The sequence below is a fragment of the Mirounga angustirostris genome, unplaced genomic scaffold (genome assembly GCF_029215605.1).
Source record: "Mirounga angustirostris isolate CCGP_5_RB_7025 unplaced genomic scaffold, mMirAng1.0.hap1 SCAF_4, whole genome shotgun sequence".
In the NCBI taxonomy this organism is placed as follows: domain Eukaryota; kingdom Metazoa; phylum Chordata; class Mammalia; order Carnivora; family Phocidae; genus Mirounga; species Mirounga angustirostris.
In genome coordinates, this window is record NW_026991712.1 from 162,789,932 (window position 1) to 162,803,982 (window position 14,051).

At 37.3% G+C, this 14,051-nt stretch overlaps 2 protein-coding genes across 3 annotated transcripts in view; both read right to left on the minus strand.

Annotated features, from left to right (window-relative positions):
- The window catches only part of AGO3 (argonaute RISC catalytic component 3), a 133,844-nt gene extending 119,875 nt beyond the window's left edge, over nt 1–13,969 (minus strand). Inside the window, exons 1-2 of one of the 2 annotated variants that reach the window (XM_064589465.1) lie at nt 13,828–13,851; nt 13,046–13,147 (exon numbers count right to left, since the gene is read on the minus strand). Coding sequence is in view for 1 of the 2 variants with exons in the window: in XM_045898093.3 (XP_045754049.1) it covers nt 13,828–13,846 (19 nt within the window). In the remaining variant the exon portion in view is untranslated. Of the gene's footprint in view, nt 1–13,045; nt 13,148–13,827 lie in introns of both variants that reach the window. The other variant, XM_045898093.3, reaches the window with a different exon arrangement.
- LOC123859799 (protein argonaute-1) overlaps nt 1–14,051 on the minus strand; it is a 67,371-nt gene that overhangs the window by 10,747 nt on the left and 42,573 nt on the right. The window contains exons 20-21 of the mRNA XM_045898096.3: nt 13,828–14,038; nt 13,046–13,147 (exon numbers count right to left, since the gene is read on the minus strand). The gene's annotated coding sequence lies outside the window, so the exon portion shown is untranslated. The remainder of the gene's footprint in view (nt 1–13,045; nt 13,148–13,827; nt 14,039–14,051) is intronic.

The window sequence follows — 14,051 nt, forward strand, 5'->3', positions numbered from 1 at the left end:
ATCTATTTGCTGCCTACAAGAGAAGCACTTCAGATGTAACAACACAAAAAGACTGAAAATGAAGGGCTGAAAAAATAAATTCTACATAAATGAAAATCAAAAAATCATCTCCAAAACTTATGTCAAGGAGTTTACCACCTGTTTTTTTCAAGGAGTTTTATGGTTTCAAGTCTTACATTCAAGTCTTTAATCCACTTTGAGTTAATTTTTGTGTATGACGTAAGATAGGGAAGCAGTTTCATTCTTTTGCATATGGCTATCTAGTTTTCCCAATACTATTTATTGAAGAGACAGACTGTCCTTTCCCCACTGTACATTCTTGGCTTCTTTGTCAAAAATTAATTGACCATTTAACATGTAGGTTTATCCCTGAGTTCTCTATTCTGTTCCATTGACCTATGTATCTATTTTTATGCCAATACCATACTGTTTTGATTACTGCAGCTTTGTAATATAGTTTGGAATCAGGGAACATGATGTGTCCAGTTTTGTTGTTCTTTCTCAAGATTGCTTGGGCTATTTGTGGTCTTTTGTGGTTTGATACAAATTTTAGAATTGTTTGTTCTATTTCTGTAGAAAATGCCAATGGAATTTTGATAGGGATTATACTGAACCTGCAGATTGCTTTAGGCAGTATGGACATTTTTCCAATATTAATTTTTCCAACCCATGAGCACTTTCCATTTATTTGAGTTGTCTTCAGTTTCTTTTATCAACGTCTTACAGTTTTCACTACACGTTTTTCACCTCCTTAGCTGAATTTAATCCTAGGTATTTTGTTCTTTTTGATTCAACTGAAGAGACTATTTTCTTAATTTCTCTTTCTGATAGATCGTTACTTAGTGTACAAAAATATAACAAATTTTTTGTATATTGATTTTATATCCTGCAACTTTACTGAATTCATTTATGAGATCTGTCAGTTTTTTGGTGGAGTCTTTCAGGTTTTCTATATATGTCATTTGCAAATAGTGACATCTTCCTTTCAGATTAGGATGCCTTTTATTTCTTCTTCTTGCCTAATTGTTCTGGCTAGTACTTCTAGTACCATGTTCAATGAAAGTGGCAAGGGTCAGTGTCCTTGTCTTGTTCCTGACCTTAGAGGAAAACTTCTCAGCTTTTTACTGTTGAATACGATATTGGCTGTGGCCTTATCATGTATGGCCCTTATTGTGTTGAAGGATGTTCAGCTGTCTCATTTTAAAAATGAGATAAAACTATATATTCTAGGGGCGCCTGGCTGGCTCAGTCGGTTAGGCGTCCGCTTTCAGCTCAGGTCATGATCCCAGGGTCCTGGGATCGAGCCCCACATCGGGCTCCTTGCTCAGCGTGGAGGCTGCTTCTCCCTCTCCCTCTGCCTGCTGCTCCCACTGCTTGTGCTCTCGCACACTCCCTCTCTCTCTGTGAAATAAATAAAGTCTTGCATTCTAGATGTGCCTGGCTTTAAGTTATTAAAAAAAACCAGTTCTTTAACAAATACTAACAAGCATCTACAACATGTCACACAATACACTAAGTACACTTCCCTGCATTAAGCACCTAGTATATGAAGGGAGGTGGACAGGGAAACAGTATACAGAACTTTTTTCCCCTTCATATCAATTTCAGAAGTAGACTTACCAAATCAAAGGGGAGGAACAAAAATGTTTCTGACTCTTGATATTTACTGCCAAACTAGCAAGTGAATACATTATTATCACCAGATCTCTCTCTCTTACCCTCTCTAGCATTAGGCATTACAATTTTAAAATACCTTTTATGTGTTAAAAAATAACTTTCTGCTATTTTATTTACAAATGATTACTATCAAGATTGGCTTAAAAATAGTATTTTACTCTTCCTATATACCCCATTCTCTTATGAAACTCACTGCCCCCATTGATATTTAAAAAAAACAAAAACAAAACATAGGGACACCTGGCTGGCTCAGTTGGAGGAGCATATAGCTCTTGATCTCAGGGTCATAAGTTTGAGCCCCATGGTGGGTGTAGAGATCGTTTAAATAAATAAAACTTAGAAGAAAATAAAAAAACATAAAAGGTCATTTATCTACTTTAAATATTTATTGAACAATTACTGTGCTCAAGTTTTTATAGATACACAGATTAATTAATAAGTCACAGTTATTTGCTTTAAGTAGTTCCTAATATATTGGGAGGGATATTCCATCTTAATACTTAAGGAAAGTTCACATTAACAATAGCTACCTTTACTCTTAAATATTTTTTTAAAGATTTATTTATTTATTTCAGAAGAGAGAGAGCACATGTGCATGAGCGGGAGGCAGAGAAGAGGGAGAGGGAAAGAATCTCAAGCAGACTCCCTGCTGAGCAAGAGCCCCACGTGGGGCTCAATCCCATGACCCTGAGATCACAACCTGAGCTGAAATCAAGAGTCTGGCACTTAACTGACTGAGCCACCCAGGCACCCCTACCTTTATTATTAAATACTTGAAATATATTATGTGATTTCTTGCAACATAACTTTTGAGGCAGGTACTATAATGAGGAAACTGAGGCATAGGGAGATTAGAAACCATTATCACAGTTAGAAAGTGGCAAAGCCAGGATTTGCAAATAGTCGATCTGATTCAGAGCCTACCATTACACTACACCATTATACCACTACACTACTACAAATTAACATCTGCTGATAGTCTATCATTCATTAAGTCATTCATTCATTGACTCATTAATTTGTTCAACAAATCATTGCCTCCAACTGTCAAGCACTGTTCAGGTTCAGGTGAACAATAATTTTAATAATATTAACAGAGAGCTGGTCTTCATGAAGCTTTATGGAAGGGTTGGATAGGCAGATTAGATTGCACTTCTTTTTTGCTAGTCAGGTAGGAGTAAGTGCTATAAAGAAAAATAAAATACGTTAAGGTATCCGGATAGGGATACCTTAACACCTAGGGATACCGCCTAGGTGGCTCAGTCACTTAAGCATCTGACTCTTGATTTCGGCTCAGGTAATCTCAGGGTTGTGAGACAGAGCCCTGCATCAAGCTCTGCGTTGGACATGGAACCTACTTAAGATCCTCTCTTTCCCTCTCCCTCTGCCCCTCACAGCGTCCCCCCCAAATAAATAAAATATGTTAAGGGGATAGAAAGTGGGGGTTGGAACAGAATAGGTAGTTAATTATTTGATGGGTTTGTCAAAGAAGGCCTCTTTAAAAGGGTGACAAGTTGGCAGAAAACAGAGGAAGTGAGAAAAAGAGTCATGTGGACATCTGGAAGAACATTCCAGCAGACTCTGCACTGAGTGTGTAGCCCGACACACTCAAGTATATACACCGAACTATAAAGGAAAAAGCAGAAGCTTGCTTGGGGAACAGCAAAGAAATCACTATGCCTGAAGCACAGTGAGCAAGAAGAGAATAAGAGATGAGGTCAGAGAGTGAATGGGAGATCAGATCATACAGGATTTGAAAACCATGAGGCGGTCTTTGGATTGTATTCTGAGACATAAGAAGTCAACAAAGGGTCAAGAAGCATTATGATCTGACTTGAATTTATTTTTAAAACAAGCACTCTGGCTGCTGCGTGAAGAAACTATACGTAAAGGTACAAGCAAAGAGACCAGTTAGTAGGCTAGTTGATTGTCCAAGCAAAGGTTAATGACGGCTGGGGGTGAGGTGGTACCAGCTGGGGAATAATGTTGATGTGGAAAATATTTACAAGGTAGACCTGATGGGAACGGCTAATGGATTAGGCGTGTGGTTTGAGAGAAAAGAGCTCTCAAGGATGGTTTTGGTTTTGTGTTGTTTTTTGGTCTAAGCAGCTGAAAGAATGGAAGTGTCCTTTACTGAGTTAAGAAAGACTCAGTGATTGGAGCAAGTTTGGAGAGGAAATCAAGAGAATTTTTAGGACATGCTAAGTTTGATGGGTTTATACAATGAGGTGTCTAGTAAGCAGTTAGCTGGTGTAAAGTTCAAGGGAGAGGTCCAGGCTAGAGAAATAAGTGTGAGTGTCCTTGGCATAGTAATGGTATTTGAAACCACTGGACTAGAGATTACCCGAACTGTGGTAAGATACAGAAGAACACTAAGCCCTGGAATACTCCCAATGTTTAGAGATTGGGGAAATGAAGAGGGCAGAGCGAAGGAGGCAGAAAAGTGATATCCAGTAAGGTTGAGGAGAACCTGGAGAGAGCGGCACCCAGGAAGAAACGGAAAAAAGTGTTTCAGGGCACCTGGGTGGCGCAGTCAGTTAAGTATGCAAATCTTGGTTTCAGCTCAGGTTGTGATCTCAGGGTCATGAGACTGAGTCCTGTGTCGGGCTACACACTCAGTGCAGAGTCTACTTGAGATTTTCTCTCCCTCTCCCTCTGCCCCTCCTGCTTGTGCTTTCTCTCTCTCTAAAAATTAAATAAATAAATCTAAAAAAAAAAGTGTTTCAAGAAGTAAGCAATTTAATCAAATGAAGTCAAAGAAAATGAACATCTGGGAACTGACTACTGGGTTTAGCCAACTCTGTGTTGACCTTGATAAGAGCAATTTCAGCAAAGTGATGGGAACCAAAAATTCACTGGAGTTAAGTTCAAAAAGAATGCCCTGAACATGATCAAGACTTTAGGTCCTAGCAATTAACAGTAAATTGAAAGGAACATGTTAAATTACACAATGAAGATGGAAACAGCAAAATCCAGACTGTGGTAAGTCTAAAAGGACAAACAATCCATAAAGTACATGGGGGGATGGGGGAGGGAAGGATAGAAAACTTACAGATTAAAAGACATCAATCACGAATGGATAAAAAAGAGGTGGTATGTGTACACACACACACACACACACACACACGCCATTGCAACTGAATATTACTAAGACATAAAAAAGAATGAAACCTTGCCATTTGCAACAACATGGATGGATCTAGAGAGTATAATGCTAAGTGAAACAGGTTAGTCAGAGAAAGACAAATGCCGTATTTCACACATACATGGAATTTAAGAAACAAAACAAAACAAAAGAAAAAAAGAGGAAAAAAACCAGACTCCTAAATATAGGAAACAAACTGGTGGTTACTAGAGGGGAGGAGGGTGGGGGATGGGTGAAATAGGTGAAGGGGATTAGGAGTATACTTACCATGATGAGCACTGAGTAATGTATAGAACTGTTGAATCACTATATTGTACACATGAAACTAATATTACACTGTACATTAATTATACTGAATTTAAAAAAGACAATCAAGCACAATCTGTGAAACTTACTTGGATCCGAACTCAAAAATGAAAAAATAAATAAAAGGCAGACTAAAAAAAAGTATAGCTGAGACAAGTAGGAATTTGAACACTGACTAGATATTTGATACAGACTATTATTTTGCTGTGATAATGGTACTATGGTTTATTTTAAAAGCCTGTATCTTCTGTAAATACTTAGTAGATATTTATGAATGAAATAGTATCATGGGTAGAATATGCTTCAAAAAAATATAAGGGATGGGAAATTAGAAGGGACACAATTGGATGTGGGTTGATGATCGCTGGGTTTGGGTGATGGATACATGGTAGTTTATTACATAATTCTACCTATTTTTATACATCCTCAATTCTCTATAAGTCTCCAAAAACAGAAGAAAAGAAGTGCCATTTCCTTTGCATACTTAAACTCTTTTTACCATCCCATTGTACAAACAAGGAAATTAAGGTTAAGGAAGATTAAAGGTACAGCCCAAAGTCACAGTTAACTTTTTTAATAGACTACTAAAAAAATATATTTGTATATATTTGAGAGAGAGAGAGAGCATGCACATGTGTGTACACGAGCAGGGAGAGGAGCAGAGCCTCACGTGGGGCTCGATCTCACGACCTGAGCCAAAATCAAGAATCCAATGCCCAACCAACTGTGCCACCCAGGCACCCCTAGACTTTATTTTTTACAGCAATTTTAGGTTCACATCAAAATCAAGCAGATGGTAGATTGCCCATATGCCTCCTGCCCACACATACCCATAAGCCTCCCAATCAACATCCCCACATCAGAGTGGTAAGTTTGTTACAATCACTGAATCTACAATGACACATCATTATCAAGTCAGTTAATTTGAGAGCCAGGATTTGTCTCTAAAACCCATGCTTTGTATACTATATCACACTGCCAATTTTTCCCCCATTATTTTGCCGGGTGCTATTTATACAAACTGGCAAAAAACCAAAATTGTTCCATGAATAAGCAATGTAACAAACTCTACAGTTATTATAAAATCATCATCATCATTAAGTATCCAAAAAATATTTTAATGTAAATTAATGAAGCAATATATTTGCTTACAACAAATTATACTTCCAGTGAAACACATTTCAGTTTTTTTTCTTTTTTTTTTTTTTAAAGATTTTATTTATTTATTTGAGAAAGAGAATGAGATAGAGAGAGCATGAGAAGGGGGAGGGTCAGAGGGAGAAGCAGACCCCCAGCTGAGCAGGGAGCCCGATGCGGGACTCGATCCCGGGACTCCAGGATCACGACCTGAGCCGAAGGCAGTCGCTTAACCGACTGAGCCACCCAGGCGCCCCATATTTCAGTTTTTTTAACAAATACATATACTGCCCACTAGATTTGGAGATATAATTACACAGAAATACAAAGCACTATCTGGGACTTCTCTCCACTTCAGATGTTTTAGTAGTTACAGGAAGTACTGGCTAATATCAACTCACCACATTAAACCTCAAACATAAAACAATACATGTTCAAAGGATATTTGTGTATATGTTGTTCACTGACCTAACAGTCTACATGTACTAGTTTTTTTCTTTTTCTTTTTTTTTTAATAAATAATAAATAAATAAATCAGGAACTTTAGTTAAGGATAAACATGTACTAGTTTTGAGTCCAAAGCTAAATGACAGCCTACAGCAAATGTGAATGATGAAAAACAGTGAATAAATCAACCACAGCTTATACTATAGCCTATTATGAAAATAATGGATTTTCACTGGTAACTTCTGCTTCAGTGTTCATGGAATAATACATCTTGTTTCAACAATTCTACTTCTAGGAATTTATCCTAAAGCAATCACTGGACCACAATACAAACATATATATTAGGATACTTACCAAAGTCTTATTTATAATGAAAAACAAAAAAGAAAGAAACCTAACCCACCATCAATGAGATTGATTAAATATGTACTGAGTATAGACTATCACATTGCTGTAAAAATATAAGTATTATTATGGAAAAAATGTCCAGGACACATTATGGAGTAGAAAAAACAGGTTAAAAACAATATAATGGATGGAGATATGGATGGATGTCTCGGAAGCTATACAAGAAAAATACTAGCAATGGTTTTTTTTTTCCCCCAAATTTTATTATGTTATGTTAATCACCATATATTACATCATTAGTTTTTGATGCAGTGTTCCATGATTCATTGTTTGCATATAACACCCAGTGCTCCCAATGCAATGGTTTTATCCAGAGGATGGGATATTATTTTCACTTTCTTTCTTTTTTTTTTTTTTTTTAAGATTTATCCATTTATTTGAGAGAGTGAGAGAGCACAAGGGGAAGGGCAGAGAGGGAGAGAAAGTCACAAGCAGGCTCCACTGAGTGAGGAGCCCATCGCAGGGTTCAATCTCATAACCTTGAGATCATGACCCGAGCCGAAACCAAGAGTCAGAGGCTCAACCCACTGTACCTCCCAGGTGCCCCTTCACTTTCTATTTTAGACTTTCCTATATTGTTTGCTTCTTTAAAATAATAAATAAGTATTTTTAGACCCAGGAAAAATTTTGATTTGTTTTGGAAAAATGTATTGTGTTGGCTTCAAATTTTGACATAATAAAATGCCTGTTTACTACATAAACCCACAAGGCTAAGCAGTAAACATTAGCATGAGATTTTAGTAACCCCCCACCTACTAATTCTACCTATTCATTCAATGAACCTCTACAAACAGTGCACTTATTACTATATTACATTTATTATTTCACTAGAGCTAAATAATCACTTGCAGAAATTCAGCCTGCTGAGGGTAAAATTTCTCAGATGGCAGTACTGAAGAACTGTTAAAAAGGCATTTTGCCCCTTGAAAACAAGAGAGCACATTACCCAAGTATGTCCTGCACAATGGAAATGCCTTGAGATTTATTTCATAATTAAAGGTTGGGTAGCTTCTGAAAAACTGTGATCAGCCAAGCAAAAATTTTAGAAAATTTTTGAGTAATTTTAGAGGAATGCCACTTTTATGTTAAATATACGGATAGAAATCAAGTCTTAATTTAGAAACCAGAAATTTCTTTTAAGAAAAGGAAAAAAAAAGAAGACTTCATTGCTAAGGTATAAGCCCATTTTGCAATCTATTCTTTAACCTTTTTTAAAAATTCAGATACACTAATGAACTTCTTTTATTAGATGATTTAGAAATCAGTTAAAATATCAAGTATTGGTAATGACTCAAAAATAGTATTATATAAGCCTACAATTGAGAACATTTTCTTGAAAAATTTCTTCCACAAATGAAAAACATAAAAATATCCCATGTTTATATTCTAGATACCTTCTGACTTCTCAAGAACCTGACAACTTAGAAACAATGTAGGAAAAAAACTGGCTGATTCAAAACAAAGAATTCTTCCAAATTATTTCACTATTATTTCAGAATAATGTAAATAATTTTGTATTGTAATCAAATGACAATAAGCTCAAATTAAGAGAAAACATCAGTGTGACATGGTTTTGCTAAATCTCAACAGACTTTTTTTTTTAAAGCAATGGATAGCCAAAGAAAGTTATTAATATTAACACAGATAATGGCAGAAAACTACAGAAACTCCAAATACAGAAAGGCTGTTCATGTATCCTAACAGCATAACCATTATGGTTGAAAAACTACACAATATTCTTTCTCACATCTGTTTTGTTAATGAGCCAAGGATGGGGGTCTATTGGGTATCCTAGACAACTGAATTAGAAGTAGGAATGTCTGGTGAATGCTGTTTATCCCAACAAACTGAGACTACATAGGTTTAGAAAGAATACTATTCTTAAATTATATTTTTAGTTTTACCTTCTCCCAAAATGAACTATCACTTGCCTTATTCTCCCATCTATCAAAAAAAACACAAAAAACAAAAAACTTATAAATTACTTTAGATCTTAGGTGTTTTTTTTTTAATATTTTTATTTATTTTTTTCCAACAGAGAGAGAGACAGCGAGAGAGGGAACACAAGCAGGGGGAGTGGGAGAGGGAGAAGCAGGCTTCCCGCGGAGCAGGGAGCCCAATGTGGGACTCGATCCCAGGACCCTGGGATCATGACCTGAGCTGAAGGCAGACGCTTAACGACTGAGCCACCCAGGCGCCCTTTAGATCTTAGTTTTAAGTATTATTAGAGAAAATGTTTCGTTAGATTAACAAAATATTTAATTACTTCATCTTTCAGATAGATCCTCAAATATTTTAAGACTATAAGAACCTATGTGAAAAAAGATGGCTATAATATGAAGAAACACAGTCTTCAACTAGAATACAATAGTTTTATGACAGTTTAGCAAGAATTCTATTCTGAACTATGGTTTTTCCATATACAACAGAGACCTTTTCCAGGAAATGTCCCCTTTACAGGGCCCCAGGCCTCTCTGCATGCTATCAGGCCAGGCTTATAGAACCAAACGAACACAATGTCCCCACTGGAAAACACTATTGAATATAACCTAAATTTAAATTCACAACTTGGTACATAAAATTTTCCAAAAGAGCAAAAGGGAGTAGCATCTTGAAATGATTTCATTCATTCTAGCAGCTTTCCTAAATTACTTAATTCCTTAATTTTTTTTCCTCTTTTGAATAGAGATTTACTAGTTTGAAATCTGGCTTAGAAATTTAAAGAGTGGGGCGCCTGGGTGGCTCAGTCAGTTAAGCGGCTGCCTTTGGCTCAGGTCATGATCCCAGGGTCCTGGGATCGAGCCCCGCATCAGGCTCCATGCTCGCATCGGGCTCCATGCTCAGCAGAAGCCTGCTTCTCCCTCTCCCACTCCCCCTACTCTCTGGCGCGCGCGGTCTCTCTCTCTGTCAAATACATAAATAAAATCTTTAAAAAAAAAAAAAAGAAATTTAAAGAGTGATCAGGGTGATGGAATCATGGATAATGTTTAAAAGTTTTCATCACATTAAGCAAATCACGTTTGAGGGTTACTTATATGTTCTTTTTCTCCTTTAAGTCTTTGTTTAAAAGAACAAAGTTGTTTCTTGCCTCCTTTTCAATTTTCCCTCAGGGGAAAAAAAATCCATCACTGTAAGAGAAATTCAATTCTAAAACAAAAATCAAAATAATCTTGCATATTTTTGTTAAAATAGTAGCAAATAGTTTGTTAAAAGAGCAGCAAAATAGTTTGTTAAAAGAGCAGCAAAATAGTAGGAAAAAGTTATGGTGGCCACTCAAGAACAGCACAAACTTAAATTTAAGTGGCAACCAAGTAGAAAAACCTTTTGCATGTTCAAAATTCATGCCCTCCAGACAGAGCAGCATTTTGACAATTTTTCTTCAAGACAAAAATCTACAAATGAGAAAGCATATCCCACAGTGATTAAAAAAGATTATTTTAAATATTAAACTGAGAACCTAATGGCATTATATATTTTAGTATTTTGAATCCACAACTTTTATTCATCTCATTCAAACTTAGTTTCCATATATGCAACTTCTGTTCCTTTGGAACTTGTTCTCAAATGATTTTTCTAGATTATTTTATTATTATTTTTAAGTAGGCTCCACGTGTGGAGCCCAACGTGGGGCTTTAACTCATGACCCTAAGACCAAGACTGAGCTGGGAAAGACTTAAGACAAGGGACTGAGCTACCCAGGTGACCCTAGATTTTTATTAGTAAAGAAATGCAGAGCCTTAAGACCACTTTGCAGATCCAAACATGAACTTAAAAGTATCACTAAGAAACATGGTCTATTCACTCCTGCAACACTGTATAAGACAACTACCAAACATATCAAATCACTTTGCATATCATTAATTTAAAGTAACAGTAAACGTTTTTCTTCCATTGGTAGGTGAGTACAATTCCTTCTGCCCTAAACAATAGTCTGACATCACCTAAACATACAGACTAGAGTAGTAAGGTTCTAAAACACTGCTACTCAGGAGAACAGATATCTCAATGAACATTTCTGCTGCTTCTATTGACACTTACTTAGAATTAAAACATATACTTTTAGTCCAAATGTAACTAAACTCTAAAAAACAGGGTTTCATCAGAAGTTCCTCTAGCCAAGGAGTCACAGGCACAGAAACAAAACTATTGTTATATTTAAAAACCAACTGTGCCAGCTTCTCTGGTTAAATGAAAGTTCACAAAGTTCTAAATCAGAACAATGTACAGGACACCCTAAAAAATAACTTAAAGTATTACATGCAAAAAAGGAAGACAAATACTAACTTTTAGTGAGGAATGGTTCACCAAGAAACAATTATATAGCATTTGTATCCTAAGTCCAAGTCCTCCAATGTAATTTAAGTTTTCTATGTATCTTCTCAACAACTAGAATTTAAAACATCCTATCAGAAGGTAATACCTAAGAATCTCCACACACACACAAAAAACCCTTAGAACAAAATTGGAGCAAAGATCCAACATTTACTCAACAAACTACCAGAGAACATTTATGTCTAAAAAAGTGTTTTTAAGTAATCTCTACACCCAAGGTGGGGCTCAAACTCACAAATGAGATCAAGTGTCACGTGCTCTACCAACTGAGCCAACAAGGCACGCAGATGTCTAAAACATTTTAAACCAAAATATGTACCTGTCAAATTCTTTTTTTTTTAGTGTTATTTTTAAGTAATCTCCACATCCAATGTGCGGCTCGAACTCACAACCCTGAGATCAAGAGTCTCATGCTCCACCAACTAAGCCAGGCGGGCACCCCGGTACCTGTCAAATACTTGATTTAAAACTCAGTTGCATGTTTTGCCCAACTATGCTTTCAATTTCACAATGCAGCGTAACAATTACATAAGTCTCAGGAAGAATGAAAATTTTGTTTTTGATGATGACAATTCTGAGCCAAATAATAATACTTCATCTTCATTAGACTACAGTTAATCATGTATAAACTGCAATGAAGAGCAAACTTTGAGTTTCAAGATGGTCAAGCATATGGCTGATATTATCTAATTCTACCTCCTCAGATGTGAAGATAGTTAAACGGGTATATATTTCAGTAATGGCATATGCAAAAAGAAGATGTAAAACTTATCTATAGCTCAGGAATTCACAGGAGCATTTACTGAATCATACTTGGCTAGCTGGACCAGTTGGCTAGGTGATTGGACTTCAGAAGTATTTTCTAAGACGTTGTCCATACATTGGGGCATAATTTCATATGAAAAACCCAAAAGAGAAAAAAACTAAAAAACAAAAACTATCTTTAAAACTCAGGGTGATTAATAAAGTATTTAACTTTCATGCTTTGTTTTCCAGGCTTGACAAGAGGACAGTTATGTAAAAGTCACCCATAGCCCTAGATCATTATATTCACTAAACAATATGATACAAAATTAAAAAACAAAGCCAGGCACAGTTTCAGAAATATACAAATCAATGATAAACAAATGAAAGTATAAAACTCTTCACAATCTATAGACAAAGTATCCCTTTTTAAGAAAATATGATGACAAAAAATGAAGCATGCAAAAGAGAAATGGGAGAAAAGGATTAGAGAAAATTTCATATAATAAAACTTGCAATAATCCCCTCTCCCCATCCCATCTCTACAAATTTGTGCTGTTTGCATCTATTGACAATTATACGTCTTAACCTAATTAACAGATCCTTTATCATCATTAGGTCACTGGTTTCTTTTATTATTTAAGTTTCTCTCATATTCAAGTACCTCCCAAACTGGCAAAACGAGATGTGAAATTCAGGAACTTGTGATCCCATCAGTAACAAGACACCCCCTACCTCAATGTTTTGAAAATTAACTTATAAATGTGTTACTGTCTGGATAAAACATACTATGAAATTTAACATATTAAGTATGATCTTTTGGAAAGCAAACCATTATGTAACACCTACTTTATATCTCTCAATTAATTACTTCCGAATCATAAAGAGTGCTTTTTCTTTTTCAAGGTAAGTACTGCCCATGTTGCAATTTTTCTCAAGACTGCCGTTTTCCTAAGGAGAGAAAGCAGTTTTTTTAAATTCCAAATTTCCAGGAATATGATAACCGCTTCTCTAGGGAATAGGGAATGAAAAAAAATATTGTCAGCAATTTTAAGATCCACCTCCTCACGTAAGCAGTAATCCGGGCCAATATGACATTTCCGAAATCCTCGGGAACTACATACCATGCTGCCACAAACATCAGAAGAGAACTCGGGGATGGAGGAAATGCCATCTTGCATTTGACGTTGTGCTTACACCTATTTAAAACTTAATTCCCACCGTTATCTCCATGTAGCTTCACAACTACCCTAAGAGGTGAGAGAGAGCCGACCGCCCAGTGCCTCCTTGGGACACACAACCCGGTTAAAGGAAGCGCACACCGTTACACCTTCAATCGGAATAACAAAAGCGACGACAAACCCTTCTAGACTCGAGAAAAAAAAGAGTAATATCGCCTGGAGAACCCCAAACTTCAATCCTTTAAGCAGTGTCCCCTCCCCACAGTTTCGCCTACTCGGGGGCCCCGGGGAACTGCGGCGGGTCTGCGGGGAGGCGGAGGAGGGGCCGGGCGGGGGACGGGAGGAGAAGCCGCCCGGACCGCGCTCACCACGCGCACCTGGGCCGGGAGGGAGCGACGATGCTCTGGGGATAACCCCCGCCCACTGGGCCAGCCGCTCGGACTTGCTCACCTGCGGAGCCGATTTCCATTCATGGAGCTGGGGGGAGTGCTTCGAACGAGAAGGGCGCCCACCACTGGGGGCAAGGAGGCAGCGCAGGGGGCGACGCGGTGCGACAGGCACCCTCACTCGGCCCTAGGACGAGCTGGCGATGGCTTCTCCTCAGCAACCGCACTCCGAAAGCTCTTGTCGGGAAGAGCCGCCGTGGGGAGGCAGCACGCGACTATGCGAGAGGA